This window comes from Tasmannia lanceolata, unplaced genomic scaffold (assembly GCF_043159265.1).
Source record: "Tasmannia lanceolata isolate RefF3 unplaced genomic scaffold, GAP_Taslan_0.1 ptg000018l, whole genome shotgun sequence".
NCBI classification, from domain to species: domain Eukaryota; kingdom Viridiplantae; phylum Streptophyta; class Magnoliopsida; order Canellales; family Winteraceae; genus Tasmannia; species Tasmannia lanceolata.
This window is the reverse complement of record NW_027518695.1, coordinates 13,326,678-13,342,573: the sequence shown is the minus strand read 5'-3', so window position 1 is coordinate 13,342,573 and position 15,896 is coordinate 13,326,678. Positions and strand designations below refer to the sequence as shown.

Sequence of the window (15,896 nt, the reverse complement as noted above, 5' to 3'; positions counted from 1 at the left end):
TTGTTCGAACAGCCCACCAATTCATGGAAATACCATACTTAAAGCATCTCATTCTTGAATTATAGGGAAGTTTAGTTTGGGCAAAAATACACAGAAGGATAATGTACATTTTTTCCAAAACTTCTTCCCCCCAATTTGGGAACACAACTAGACCTGGCAAACTCGACTCGTGCCGCCGGTCGACCCGACCCACCCGCAAATTTTGCGGGCACGGGTCAGAGTTTTAGTGACCCGTCAAAAACTAACCCGCGGGTGACCCAACCCGCAAAAACACGGGTCGGGTCGGGTCAACCCGCGGGCACCCGCGAAAAAGACAGGGGTCATCACAACCGTTCATACTGTGGGTCCTACCAATCCAGGTGGTCTACCCTGGGGGACGTAAATATCACTTCCCAGAGATAGACCTAATCCAACGGTCAAAATTTGACCATATCTAACAAATAAGTGTCTTACAGTTGTAATTACGACTCCCCATACTTCCCCCCTTGTAGAACAAACTCAACTGACCTTTCAGCCACACCTATAAAAAGGAAAGGATAGGTACAAAGACTACTAATTTCATACGTCAGTGCTTTCTACGTGTAATCTCAATCCAGAAATATCTCTTCCTCCTCCCCCCTCACTCTCAGATGCCTCCTTCGATTCTAGGCCAGGTACTTTCCTCAAAATCTCACTAATTTTTCCAATGAAAATAAAATTTTCACCCTTTCATCTTCTTATCTATTCATTCTTGCTCAATGCTCAATCCTCGTTTTTTTTTTTCTAATTTTTACAGGTAACCATCTATAAAAATGGATCTATCACCAACACCAGTAGTGATAAACCTTGTAACACCAGTAGTGATAAAACTTGAAGTCACAAAGTATGAGAAAAAAAGCAAAGCCAAATGTTCACCTCAAATAGGTGAAATTTGAAGTCCTTGGGTAAAATCGCGCAAACTAATATAGGGACTGAACACAGAAACGAACGAAGCTCCCTTCACCTTATCTTCTGCAATCTTCATCTCCCTCAGTCTCTCCCCCAGTCCAGGATTTAAATTTCGGTTTCGGTACCGGTTTCGGACCCCTTGAAAAACGAAATTTCGGCCCAATCCGGCGAAACAAGAAAAAGAGTATTTTATTCAATATAAAATTTCTGTAAAATATTAAAATAATTAAAAAAAACACGTTTTTTGGGTAAAATTTCGGGGAAAACGAAATCTCGACCGAAATTCCGAAATTCCGACCGAAATAAAATACTGTTTCGGGTCGAAATTTAAAACCATGCCCGGCCCCCAGTCACGAACGAAATTAGCTAGGTATGCGGTTCTTCTTCTTTGCTGCTGCTACTACTACTCTCTCTCTCTCTCTGAGTTCAGTCGATTAAAATGTAAACCCTTTCGCCTCTCTCTCTCTCTCTCTCTCTCTCTCTCTCTCTCTATTCTTCTACAGGTCTATTGAAAGGGTTTTTTTGGGAGTCATTTTTTTTTCTTTGCTATTGCAAAAAGGGTTTTGTAAACCCTAACTTCAGGGTCAATCTGTTTCTTTCCTCATTTCTTTTTATTCAACTGAAACCTCCTCCAAGAAGAAACAGCACAACACATTTCTCCTCTCTTTCTTTCTATTTTTCTCTTCTGCTGTGGGATATAAAGCACTGCTTTTTTGTTTAGAAATTTCTAATATTCTAGTTCGATTGTTATACTTCGTCTTTATTATTGTCCGGATATTTTGTTTCATGATAATGAATTGTTGGGATTTAGAATTTCGGGTTTCAATTCGATAGATTTTTTTCCCTTTTCTTTTGTGTAATGTGTTTCGTCTTGTTTTGTTTTGATTTCTCTCTGCAGCTTTTAATTTTCTTAAAGTTTAGGTTCTGGGCAATCATATTTGTTCGTTTCCTAGCCCTGGTTTTGTTCAGTTTTATTGTTCTTGGTTTCTTCGTTTCCCAGCCCTATATAGGTTCTTGAGAAACATGGGTTTTGGGTAACAATAGTTTAAAGTATAGTGAGTCCTGTATCTGTTATCTGAATGGCAATCATATGGCCAGACAAATGCTATTGAGAGCAGCATTTGGATTTAAACATCGAGTTGGAAGTAGAGCGTGAAAGAAATACCAGAGTGTTTGGCGAATTTTTGTACAAGCTGATTTGTACAGAGGAACAAATTTCATGAAAGCAAGATCCTGCAAGCTAAATACTTAACCCCCCTCTTGTTGTAACTCTTGGCATTGTAATCCAGTTCAGTCCATTCCTAGTTGCATTGTATGATAAGATAAAGATAAATTAAGGATCTTGCATCACTTAGTATGATAATGTTCTTGAAAACATTAAATTGGGTTCCATATACTTAAGATGCGGGTAAGAAGTGGATCTTTAGCTCAAATGGTAGAGCACTTGGGAGTAGGGGCTTGACCCTAATATTTATCAAGAGTAGGGTGGTTCGAATCCACCAAGATCCTTAATTTATAATCTATTTTATTCACATATATATAATTTTGGTTTGGGCAATCGTTTGGCCCACAAATGCACACTATTGCTAGTGTTTAATTGCATGTGCTCTCGTATTAGTTGATTAATGGGCTATAGTTCAGAACATTCTTGCTCACAGTTTCAGATATTTTTTAACTACCTTATCATAAGCATTGGGATGTTTGCATTTTAAATTACATTGATCCTAATTAGAAATAGAGAAGTTGCATACACAATAGAACTCAGATAATAATATGGTGTGGATCCATCCAACATATGGCCTATCAAATTGGAGGTCTGGATCAATCAATGGTGGGGCACATAATGTAATAGCGCAACAAGATTGTACCTTCTAAAGCATTCCTCCTACTGAACAAATGTGATAGGGCACATCCACAAAAGTTTAGTGTGCCCCACCTTGGAATGATCCGGCTGTCTATTTGATAAGTCTTGCTTTATATCACTTGTGGCCTCCACAGGAGATCCAAAGCCAGCTCTCTCAAGTGGGCGGTTCATATTGCCGCCATAGTTGGCCTGATTTTGGCACTATAGGAGATCCAAACCATGCCCTATCAAGTAGATGGCTCAGATCAATCTAACAAATAAATTATTACTGGCCTAGACAAATAAGCCTATGACCCTATCCAAAGTGAATGACTACTTTAGCAGGACCAACAAATGCACAATATTACTTAGATATTTTAATAGGGCCCACAAATCCATGGATCATTGTAAAGATTGATTATTAAAACTCCAGGACTTTAAATTCATGTATTTGTTGATGGCTAACGGGTGATTTCAATGTCCGCATGACTCTAAAAAGTCCCCGTTAGAATCCCCAAAGTCCCAGTGTCTGCACATTAAAGTCCAAGTCCCTAAATAGTCATAGACAATATGGAGAAGTCCGCACATTAATGTCCGCGCATTAAAATCCCGCTCGACTAACCCCACGATCTTGTCCTTCTCAACCAACATATGTGTCAATCAGACTCATTAATCTAGTGGGTCACCATCCTAATGCAGGGCCAAGATCACTCTCACGCCAAGCTAAGATAGTCTTCTACCTCAAATCTTGCAATCTCTAAAAATCCATCCATTTCTTGAGAGATCACCTCAAGAAATCCTCTACGGCGCTCGGTGGCGGCCAATCAGATGTCTCCTATCATTATACATATGCCACATGGAACAGACACCTCATAGGACTGCGATCAAAGATGGATGGAAAGAAGGTAGAAGTGCAAGCGGGGGTTTCATTTGTTCAATTATCCAAATCATTTATCTGTTAGGCCTTGCTATCAATTGGCCATGCATCAAAATCCACTCTCGGGTGATTCTAACACTAATTTGGGAAAAGTTATGTGGTCGAATTATATACTAAGAAGGCAATTTTATAACATTTATGAGTTTTGCTAATATTTTTGTCTCATGCATATGAGATGGCACTCCTGTGATGTGTATGTTACATTGTGGCATGTGCACCATGATTGGGTCCATCTGATATTTGGTAGACTCTATTCCCTTTGTTCATTTGGATTTGAAAAATGTTTTAACTTAAAAAACCACGAGAAATTTACACGTTTCATAGCAATTTCTTGAGTATTTTTGTATTTTTTTCATATATCTCTCTATTTTTTTTTTTTTTTTCTGTAGAGTATTTTTTTTTATCAATTATTTGTTTGAAATTGTAACATTAGAGGAGGTCTAAACTGAAGGGAGCCCTTGCAAAAAAGAGCAGAAAGGGCTCCCCCATTGGCTACACACCACCATCATGTTTGACTTTTCAGCCGTTATTTATGCATGATTGTGATGTGTAGCCAATAGGAGAGCCCTTTCACCTCTTTTTTGCAAGGGCTCCCTTCAGTCTAGAATTCCTCGTAACATTATAGTGAAGGAAAAAAGATTTAAGCCGTATAATGACATGCAAATTTTTTTGTAACATTTATAAAATTTAAAAACTTTCATCACTTTCTATTTCACTTAATCTTGTGTCTTTTTCTCTGTCTAAACTCATAACAATTTCAAAATCCACTGCATCTTATACCTTCTCTTTATGAAAATTTAAGATAATTTTAACCTTGTGCATTTCATACTTTCTTGCTAGTAAATTAGATGAGGTGTTGACAGAAGGTTTCCTACTAATCTTGGAGGATTGGCAATGAACCCTACTGACTGTTTATATAAAACACTGAACGGGATAAAAAAAAAACAACAGATCAAGATAAATATAGAAATATATCAATAAGGATTATCCTGATCTAGATTAACATCTTAATCTATTGTATCTATCTCATCTAGCCCAATAAGCACATAATCCATGATGAGACCTCACATACTCTAGCATGCCCTTTCAGGCATATGTAAATTGAAAATCGACATATATTTGATTACAATAAAATGTTCCCATTAAGAAATGTAATTAAAGTTGTCAATTTGATGCACTTGTCCAAGGTTGATGATGATGTCGTGGTTTCCTGTTGCCGAATGTCCATAGGTTATGTGTTATTCTATCTCGTTCATCTTCTAACCAGAAATTATATGGGTTGTGTTTGGAATTCTAAGGGCAAAATGAGTGGTCAGTGTGAAAAAAAGAAAGGTGACAGGAGGAGTGGAGAATAGCATCTCCCCATTTTACTCCTTCCTTTGCAAAATATCTGGACCCAGAGTTGATAAACACACCACTTCTTTTCCAATTTCCTCTCAAAATTTCAGTTATATCCATGACTCCACTTTTTAATCCAGACACCACTCTCTTCTTTACCTACATGCCTCCCTCAAAATCAATAATCACATCCCCTTTTGCTTTTACCCAAAGGTCTACCCCTGAATTTGATATTTATACCTTCCTTTTCATACAAAGTCCATATTTTTTTTAAAAATTTGGACTATTGCCGATAATTGTCATCCTCATCCCTGTTGCCTTTATCATTTTTTTCTTATTTTTTCAATCATATCATTCTTTAGCCTATTTCACTTGAGGGTGTGCCTGAGATAATTCTTTATTGAGGTAAGTGCGCCTGTAGAGTTATTTCATCTTCCACAAGGCTCGATACTTTAAATCGACCCATGATGATTTACCCATAAGGCTTGATCACTTAGGATCTGGTTCATAGTCATCTAATTCTACGAAGATAGGTGTCTAGATGGTACATTTAAGGGCATCTCAAGAATGTAGAATACGAGTGCAATGTGCATGCTTCATTGCATCATACAACACTTTCCTTTACAGTCAAAAGGGCTACAGAGCAGAGTGGGATTCCTTGCAAGATGGGTTAATGATAATTGATAATCTTGAGGGAAAAGATTTCAGTACCGAGTTTTGATAATGATGCTGATACATCTATGATCGTGCCAGCAGATTTCTAGAAACGTGCATAGTGGAATTAGTGGTTTGTGGTTAGGTATTTTGTGTTGTAGTATTGTTGTTGGTTGTTTTGCAATGTGTTTTATGGTAACGGGTAAGTTTATGCATGTGGTTACAAAGTAGTGGTGTTGTAGTGTTGTGTCAATTAGCCTTTTGTATTTAAAGGACTGTTATCTAATGGAATGAAAAAAGAAGAGAATATTATAGCAAAGGAAACTCTGTTGGAAAGTCATGGTTCCTCTCGATTTGAACCACTAGGAGGTCCGATTGCCTCGAATCAACCTCTCTCCCCCTCATTTATATTTTCTTTTCGTTTATCTCTGTTACAGCCGATTAGGCACGTAGCAGATGCGCAACGCATCCTAACGTTTAGTTTTTAAAGTGCTGTCAGAATAATATCACAGTTATCAAAAAAGCTCTTAGAAGCCTATAAATACTAAATGACAAGATGGGTCACGTATCTTTATCAAAACATGGTACTAATTCATATAAATGCATCTAATTTGAAACCAGATGACTGAAAACATGGCAGGATGGTTAAGTAACGTGAATGCATCTTATAAGCTCTTTTTGAAATTTTAATTTCCTTTGTAACCCAGCTTACAATGGAGGGCTTACTGGTCTGGCTTGGATCACCTTTCACCCCTAATTCTAACACAAGCTGAGTATTTGGCTCTTCACCAATAAACATCCATTGGGCTCACATATACCAAGTGGAAGTGACCGGGTCCGTTGATCTGAATCACGAGCAAAAGTCTGACCAATTGGTTTTGACTCCTCCTTGATTCGATGATCGTAGATCCTTGATCCATGAAGCCTCGATTAGGGATTAGGGTTCCGTCAAGAAAAATCTGACCGTTGATCTGTGTGGGTCTTAATCTTATAGATGCAGTGCCGGTTTGGCATGACATCAAGAACATCTGAGTTGGCCCAATGCGGGTCTACAAAATCAATGGTCTCGATCCTCTTGTGATTCCATGGTTAGGATTGATCTACATTGATCTTGCAAATGGACGGTTAAAATGTACATCGCTTGTGCGCGGGTCCAATTGCTTACTTTACCGTACCTTTTTATGCCGTAATGCAATTTAAAGGGAATACGGATATTCACACTTCCATATTTTAATAACCGCACTAACTCACCTTGTCTTTTAGTATCCAAGCAACTGTCAAAGGTCACGACAATTTTCATGAAAGCTCTCAAAAGCAAAATTAGGAAAAATAAAAGACAAATTGAGTTAGTGCAGTTATAAAAACATAGTACTGCGACTATGAAAGGAGAAAAACACAAAATCCCCTTTCAAAACCCTTCAAAGGCAAAAGAGGCGTTGTTTAGTCTTCTGGGATAAAAGTAAGCTCTATTCTCTCTTCAATCTCCTGAAATTTCAGCGAATTGGTACGTTGTTTCTCGTTTTCAATCGCTTTGAATTTCATTGGTTCCTTTGATTGAAGAAATTTCTGCTCTGCAGCTGTTTTTTTCCATCCCTTTATGAAATCCCTTGTATTTTTATTTTTTTTGACTTCAAAACCCTAATCTAATTCGATAATTCGTCGATTATTTAATTTCTCGTTTCCTTTTTCGTTTTTTAATATCTAAGCCTGTATAACCCTAGTGTTCCGAGATTTTTGCCTTTGAATTTGGGTTTACAAGCTTAAACCCTAGTACCATTCAAAAAAAAAAAAAAAAAACTTAAACCCTAGTGTTCCAAGGTTTTGTCTTTCTTTTTGTTAACCTAAAACCCATGTGGAATCCATGCATAATTGTTAAAATCCATGAGAATTATTTTCAATTACGGGCATAAGATTTTTCTTTCACATAGAATGATGAATTATATGTATCTGAATTTATTTTCAGAAGGAGATGCATCTGAACGTCAAGAAAGCTTGAAGGTTTTTTTTTTTTTTTTTTAATTCGATATTGAAATGGATATTGATTCGGGCCCGTTGCTGAAATCAGTAGAAGAAGGTGTTTCTATACAAATGGATTCAAATGAAGCCTCAGGAAGTGGGGTAGTAACTTTGCTATCTCTTGCGAAATATTATCATTATTATTTGATTTTATGCCTTATTGCCTTTGATTTTTCTTTCAATTTTACTTTTCTTATTTAAGTCAAAGTGCAATGAGAAAGAGGAGCTTTCTACGTCAATGGGGAAACTACAAATAGAGGAATCATCGTTCGTTAGAGAAAGGAATTCATCTATTACCTTCAAGAGAAAACCAGTCATTATTATTGTTGTAGGAATGGCAGGCATGTAATTTACCCCGTTCTTGATGTTGTGTTTCTTTTATATGTTTGGTGGAGATTGATCTTGTAAAGTATAAAAGATTAAATAACATCATCTCCAATAGCTTAAGCTTTTGGAGTAATTGGTTGTTTCACATGGTATCAGAGCAAAGGTCATGAGTTCAAAACTTTTTGATATTAAAAATCTACATGTAATGGTCAACCCAAAAGAGGGTCCACATGTGCCACGTAGAGCAACCCTAAAAAAGAGGGGCCGGCCATGCATGGAGGGAGTGTAAAGTATAAAAGATTAATTAACACCATCTCCAATGTCTTAAGCTTTTGGAGTGATTGGTCGTTTCACAGATCTTTCTAATAGCACTTTAGGTTCTGAATAGAAAATCAAATGTGGGTTCTTGTAGGAAGTGGAAAAACAACATTTCTTCACCGCTTGGTTTGTCATACGCAAGCTTCGAATATTCGGGGTTACGTGCTGAACCTTGACCCAGCGGTCATGACACTTCCATTTGGTGCGAATATCGATATAAGAGACACTGTTCGATACAAGGAAGTAATGAAAGAGTTCAATCTTGGCCCAAATGGAGGGATCCTTACATCACTTAATCTGTTTTCTACAAAGTTTGATGAGGTAATTTCGAATGAGATTTTGTTCTGTTTGAAATCTACATTCTTTATGTTAATTGTCATATTCAATTTTTGAGTCATTTTGTGCATAACTACTTTGATGGCATCTGATTTCAGGTTGTATCAGTAATTGAGAAGCGAGCAGATCAGCTCGATTATGTTCTTGTGGACACTCCTGGTCAAATTGAAATTTTCACTTGGTCAGCTTCAGGGGCAATAATTACGGAGGCTTTTGCTTCAACTTTTCCCACTGTCATTGCATATGTGGTTGATACGCCTCATTCTGCAAATCCAGTAACGTTCATGAGTAATATGCTCTATGCATGTAGTATACTCTACAAGACACGTCTGCCTCTGGTTTTGGCATTTAACAAGATAGATGTTGCCCAACATCAGTTTGCTTTGGAGGTATCTATTAGCTCTATTCTAGATGATTTACTCTATAATGGTTGAATGCTTCACTTACTAATTAGCTTTCAAAATGCACGTGTGGCGATTCCAAAATAATATTATATTCTCTGCCTCTCTCATCTTTTTTAAATTTCCTTAGTACTCCTTGTTTATTCTAAAGAGTCACCCTTTCCATGCCATGGCTGAGGGCGAGCCTTGGCGCAGCGGTAAGGTTGCTCCATTGTGACCTGGTGGTCACGAGTTCGAGTCACGGAAACAGCCTCTCTGCAAAGCAGGGGTAAGGCTGCGTACATCTAGCCCTCCCCAGACCCCGCAATGGTGGGAGCCTCGTTCACTGGGCCGCCCTTATATCAAATCTAAACAATATGTTCAACATGATGAAGTAATCCATCCTTCCCCACAAAAAAAGATATTTCCTTGTGCAGTGTCCTCCACTTCACAAGGTAGAAACAAGAAACTTTAGATATTCTCCAAGCTTATATACCACCATGACTAGTTGAGAAGTAGAACAGGAAGGAAGAGAGGAAGAAAGAAAGAAAGTCAAATCACAAGAATTTTGGGTGAAGGAATGCTCCCCTTAGACTATCCAGGAAAGAAAAAGAAGGAATGCTGCCCTTAGATCAACCTTTTAGGCCCTATTCGTTTGAGATTGTGACAACCGATTGTGAGCTCCAAACCTATTATCGTACTCAAATTTAAATGTAATTTTTCGTCCAATAATAGGTTTTGAACTCACAATCGGTTGTCACAATCTCAAACGAACAGGCCCTTGAAAAAGATCACCCATATGATGATCGACCATGGGATGATTTTCCTTCTCACATAAGAAATGATAATCTATCTCAATGCTCGAGCATGGAAAATTGAGTTCTGAGATAGTTTGAAGGCACTTTAATTACCACAATAAAGAACATGTGTCTCTTATCTCAACGGTAACTCATGTACGAGATGTCTCAACCAGGTAAGCTTTTATATAAAAGAAGCCTTGGATATATAAAAGGCACTTTAATTATCACAATAAAGAACATGTGTCTCTTGTGTCAACCATAACTCATGTACGAGATGTCTCAACCAAGTAAGCTTTTATATAAAAGAAGCCTTGGACTTGTATTATGCCTCGGCACTCGATGTGGCTACAGTTTGTTGCTTTTTGATGAACCATGAGATTAGATTATCATTGAGAAGAATACAATATCCTGACTCTGACCTCCCATGTGTTTGGATCTCTCGCTTATTCTGCATCTGAATATCTTCATAGACTATCTTATCCTGTTGTGCTCTGTCGGGTGGCCCATGATCTAGAGTGCCTCGATAGTCTAATGTACCTTAAAATCCATTTTGGTTGCCTGAAGCTTTTCCTGTGTCTAGAACAATGAAGAAACCGATAGATCTAATTCCACCGCATACCATACTCCCATGAATATGAGGATCATGGATCTTCTCCCCTCCTTTTCCAATGGTTTTCTTGTTGTGTACCACAGGCTTACTAATTGGTTTGCAATTAAGCATCTTAAACATATTAAGAAGGTCCACTGCTAGTTATTTTGGGACACACACCTCTCTTTATACGATCTTTCCATCTTTACTCCAAGGAAATATCGTAGCTCACCTAGGTTCTTCAAATCAAAGTTACCTTTCAAGCCATGTTTTTTTTTTTGAACGATCCTTTCAAGCCATGTTTAAGACTCTGAATTTGAGATCCATCATTCTCTGTTATGATAATATCATACACATACCAAAACCCTCCCAGAAATCTTCGTATGGAGCACTTGCAGCACTTTTCTATCCTTTTTCATGCTAGATTTTGATTGATCGGGATTGAGCCTCTAGGTCAATGGTAATGGCTTTGGCCTTCGACCTTGAGGTTGGAGGTTCGATCCCAGCTTACCTACCAAAAAAAAAAGGATTTTGATTGATCATTAGTTTTCTCCATATCTGAGATGCTACTTCATATCTGAGTTCATAGAAGTCCTTTCTCGCCCTTAGACCCCTTATGTTTCATACTACCAAATTCATCATAACTAATTGGGTGCTTTTTCTCCCCTGCCTCTGTCTCGCTTTCCATTTCAGAATTTTTCTATTTCCTATAAACATATCAGTGATAATGCCCTTTAACTCTTTTGCACTTTGCTTTTTAGACCCCTTATGTTTCATACTACCAAATTCATCATAACTAATTGGGTGTTTTTTTCTCCCCTGCCTCTGTCTCGCTTTCCATTTCAGAATTTTTCTATTTCCTAGAAACATATCAGAGATAATGCCCTTTAATTCTCTTTTGCACTTTCCATTTCAGAAATTCTTGTTTCTGTTCTGTAATTACTAGATGTGTTCCATGGAAAACTGCCATGCAATAAAGTGTGTTTCTTTGACAGAAATGACATACTTCAACTTGTAATCTGAGGGCGTAAACTTATAGAATTCTAAAATTAATGTGTCTGGTTGTTTTTAAGGACAGTGACATGTTCTCTTTTCTCCCAGTTTTGTTCTTTTTTACCTGAACTATCATCTACTACTCATCTTTGCTATTGATTCTAATTGGAACCTATTCTATAATGTTTTGGTGATAGTGGATGGAAGATTTTGAGGTATTTCAGGCTGCATTAGAGACTGACAATTCATACACCTCAACTCTAACGAGAAGCCTCTCTCTCGTTCTTGATGAATTTTATAAGAATCTCCATTCTGTCGGAGTTTCCGCAGTTTCTGGTGCTGGAATGGAAGCCTTCTTTAATGCCATAGAAGCAAGTGCTAATGAGTACATGGATAATTACAAGTATTTATCCCACATCGAGATTCATCTCTCCTAATTTAAACTTTGAAAATTCAGAGACCCACTGTTATTTTTCTGTGAGCTCTCTCTCTCTCTCTCTCTCTCTCTCTCTCTCTCTCTCTCAGGGCTGATCTTGACAAGAGACGGGCGGAGAAGGAACGTTTGGAGGAGGAGCGCCAACGAATGAACATGGATAAGCTTAGGAGGGACATGGAGAAATCAGGTGGAAAGACCGTGGTGTTGAGCACGGGTTTGAAGAACAAAGAGGCCGGTACAAGCATGCTGGATCGGGAAGATGATGAAGAGGAAGAGGAAGATGAAGAGGAAGAGGAATTTGAACAGTTTTTGGAGGAAGATGAAGAAGACGAAGATGAAGATGAAGATGAAGATGACGAGGTTGCTAGGTTTTCCTTCTAAGGTAATTTTAAATAATTCACGATATGGTTTCTTGAAACTATTCTTGTATAAAAGGGTCTTCAGATGGTTCACCCCTTCTAAAGTTGGATTCCCCTCATTTTGTAGGATAGGTTCGTTCTATTCCAGGTGCTCTTTGGGTATCTTTGATGATATGCATTTATATTGAAAACTTTGTCCTGGTGCCATGGTTTGAAATTTCGTTTCGGATTTCGGTCGGGACAGAAACGAAATCACACCGAAACTGAAATTTCCGAAGCGTACAAAATTTTGGTTGAGATTTCGGAAATTTTTTAAAAAAATATTGTTTTTTTATTCTTTTACAAAATTTCGATCGAAATCACCGAAATTTCGATCGAAATCACCGAAATTTCGACCTATAAAAAACGGTACTTCGAGTGCTGTTCCAAATTTCGACCGAAATTCAGGATTTCGGCTGAAATTTCAGTTTCGGATAAGTCCGAAATTTCAGCCGAAACCGAAATTTAAAACCTTGCCTTGTGCTGCATCAGATAATGAAATTTGTGATCCTTCGGATGTAACTTTAATTGTAGGCTCTCTTTAATCGATTTTGAATGTTTTACATTTTTTATATTAGATGCAATGACCTGGTTTATGTTTACAGAAATGAATTTGTTCTCGAATTCAAACTTTTGCAGGTTGGACAGATGGGATGCTACTGCATGTAGCTTGAATAGGATTTGGGGACACTTGCAAATATACATTTGCTCGTCGGGCACCATGTATTTTATTTTCGTATGATTTTTTTAAGCAATAAAGAGAAAATATATTAAACCAAGAACAGGCAACAGAATAATACTTGTTGATCTTTACTGGCCAAAACCTTATACAAGATAATTCAATGAGACTCAATCTTGTGACATCCATTGCTAGAGGGATTTTACAAAGATGCTCTGCACTCCACATTTTCTTTTCCCCATCTCCAGTGAGAGAATATGATCTTCCTGATAACTATGATAACAAAAATCCACCTTGGAACCACGATCTCTATAATAATATGAATAAAATACCACTAGAGTCCTGAATGAACCATAACAGAAGATGATAACCAAGCTTCATTTATAATGACTGAATTATATTGTTAAAGAATGCTCTATACTGAGGCGCCATAGAGTACAATGAGGCACATGTACTTATTATACAGTGAGCCCTTGCTTTGGTTCTCTTCAAAGATGAGTCCCACGACACAGCTGTTCGAGATGTTTCCATTTTACTGTTGTAGGCCATGATTCTTTGCTGGACTGGTTAGCCACCTAAAGTTTTGTTATGACATTATAAAGGATGTACATTGTACATTGATGGAATTCCAACACTAGGGTTTAAAAACAAGGTTGCGATATTCATATGCTTGATTTTAGTACTTATTTAGCTTGATGTTATGTTTTTTACTTGGGATTTGCAAGCCACATTCGCAGAAGCTACTTCGCATCCCGTCTTTTGCATGTGACGACAGCCGCATATGTTAGACTTTTTCTTTATTCATTTAATTCTTCTGACATGGCTGTCATCACATCCAAAAGATGGGGCGTAGCCTCTGCGAAGGTGGCTAGCAAATCCCTTTTTACTTATCTTGGGATAATATTGAAAATGTTGCTAAGCTAAGAATGGAATATGATTTAGCTTGTGAAGTGGTGGGTCTTAAAATTGCAAAGCCTTCCTCTGTGACTCTACCACTGGTTGGGGTGCTGTTCTCTCTTTGGATTGACTGAAGTCAAATGCTTAATCTCTGATTGTTACTAACTTGTTGGGTTAGTAGTGGATAGAAATGGGGTGTTGGTTTTGGATTTGGGATTTGAGTGGCTTTTTGTTTCATGAAAGGTTATGGGGATCTCTTTTTCTTGTTTTGCTTTTCTGGGTTCTTTTAGTACTGGGATTGTTTTTGTGGGTTTGAATGTCTTGTTATGAACATTCTGATGTTTATGAAATGAGATCTTGGGTTGTTTTGTGCTGTTTCAGTATTTACTGTCTATTTTTATCACTGGCAATCTTTGGGTTCTTAGGGGGGCATGTATGTGAAATCAAGACCGTTGATATTGTAGAACATCATGATGTGGCCTGCATGGTCTTGATCCCATCTCGAGCGGATATCCCATGCATAAAATAAAGGACTACAAAAATCAATGGTTCAGCTTTTCTTGGTGTAATCTAAGCGAGGCTTGATGGATCAAGGGCACAGGATCAGTCAATTCAAATTGTTTCTTTTGCCCAATTATCGATTAGAAGATTTAAAAGTGGGGCCCAATCGGGCTTTTCACAATGGGATAACAAGCCGGGGTTTGTTTTTACCTTGGATAGGCTTGCTATCCTATGTTCACATTGACCTTTATTCTTGGATAAAGTATTAACAAATCATAATTTGTGAACAAGAGACAGACCTATCCGAGGTTGTTAGACAACCCCAAGAGTAGCTTAGCTAAGAATTTCTATCCCGGATAGAACAACCACATAGGATTAAAATTGAAAGCAAGATTCAACCGATTGGATACACGAATTTTATAATTCAGGATTATAAAATCCTGGATTTTACAAGTTATAACTTGAATTTTATAACCCAACAACTGGAATTTATAAGCTACTAAGACTTGGATTTTACAATCCTGGAAATGTACAATCTAGGTTTTAGGTTATAAAATCCAGCTTTTAGCTTATAAGATCCAGAATTTTACAATCCAGGATTATAAAATCCTTGTATACAAACGGCTACTTGCCAAACCGGCACACCTTGGGTTTATTTTGTCAAATGATCCCCAAAACAAGTTTATTTAGCAGACTAAACCCCACTTCAACCCCAATGCATGTTCAGTTAATGACGTGTTTTATGAGAATTTACAAATAATCTAAAATGAAATTTTTGTGTTCCGTTGTTTCTTTCCTTCCATATTTTTTTTACCTATTCCCAAAAAACACCCCTCAAAAAAAAAAAAAAAAAAAATTAAATCATTTTCTTGATAAGTAGAAAAAAAAATCAAATTCATTGATCTGTCAATTCATGCTTCAATTGTGTTTACACGCCAAAAAAAGATAATTGGAACCAACCCTATTCAATCTGTTATTTAGAGGGACCTTCTATTTATGATGATATCACTCTAAATTAACCATAATCACATCATTTCCCTCTAAATCGTGGAAAGGAAAATAATTTGCCAAGAGTTTTTCTCCAAAAGTTTTTTCTTGCAATCCAAACAGGGCCTAAGGGAAATGAGAAATGGTGGTCAGAAAAGTTGGGGCGAAGGGGAATGAAAAACAATGGTCAGAAAAAAATTGAAAAAACTTCTTATATTTTCATGCAACTGAAAATTTGCAGCTTTGCTCAATGGTCAAGGCTTTGCTCTTCAATGTGAAGGTTGGAGGTTCAATCCCAGCTTACCTACAAAAAAAAACAAAAAACAATGTTAGGTCTCCGGTTCACAGAATGAAACCCTTTTTGTACATTGATCTGTAATTCTTCAATTCCTCATTTTCAACCATGGAGTTGCACTTAGGCCTGCTTTTTGGGTTTAAGTTAGAAAACAGGAATAGGAGAGTATCTGCTATCTAGAAACCAAACAACCCCTAAAGGAGGGTATACATGAAGGAAGGTTAAACACAACATTAACAATGGAG

At 37.4% G+C, this 15,896-nt stretch overlaps 1 protein-coding gene and 1 long non-coding RNA gene across 8 annotated transcripts; both read left to right on the top strand.

Moving 5' to 3' along the window:
* Positions 1–574: 574 nt before the first annotated feature.
* On the top strand, positions 575–3,859 carry LOC143852056 (uncharacterized). Its single transcript, XR_013236640.1, has 2 exons — positions 575–653; positions 3,470–3,859. It is a non-coding gene; the product is annotated as an uncharacterized LOC143852056 (long non-coding RNA).
* Positions 3,860–7,073: 3,214 nt separating this feature from the next.
* Positions 7,074–13,138, top strand: LOC143849842 (GPN-loop GTPase QQT2-like). Of its 7 annotated transcripts, none has more exons than XM_077359100.1 (9): positions 7,097–7,158; positions 7,663–7,697; positions 7,765–7,817; positions 7,918–8,056; positions 8,455–8,681; positions 8,795–9,085; positions 11,656–11,861; positions 11,984–12,276; positions 12,932–13,138. In XM_077359100.1, the coding sequence occupies exons 3-8, from the start codon at positions 7,788–7,790 to the stop codon at positions 12,273–12,275; spliced, it is 1,185 nt and encodes a 394-aa protein (XP_077215215.1). In that variant the 5' UTR covers positions 7,097–7,158; positions 7,663–7,697; positions 7,765–7,787; the 3' UTR covers position 12,276; positions 12,932–13,138. The 7 variants fall into 7 exon arrangements, with proteins under 7 accessions (XP_077215212.1, XP_077215213.1, XP_077215215.1 ...); XM_077359103.1 differs by having other exon boundaries at positions 7,124–7,203; positions 7,765–7,812; XM_077359101.1 differs by having other exon boundaries at positions 7,124–7,203.
* The last annotated feature ends 2,758 nt before the right edge of the window (positions 13,139–15,896 follow it).

Bases quoted from the DNA above. Each gene is read 5' to 3' on its own strand.
- LOC143849842 (XM_077359097.1), top strand. From the start codon at position 7,731: ATGGATATTGATTCGGGCCCGTTGCTGAAATCAGTAGAAGAAGGTGTT. The intron at 7,818-7,917 runs GTAGTAACTTTG...TTCTTATTTAAG, and splicing joins ATGAAGCCTCAGGAAGTGGG to TCAAAGTGCAATGAGAAAGA. The intron at 8,057-8,454 runs GCATGTAATTTA...GGGTTCTTGTAG, and splicing joins TATTGTTGTAGGAATGGCAG to GAAGTGGAAAAACAACATTT.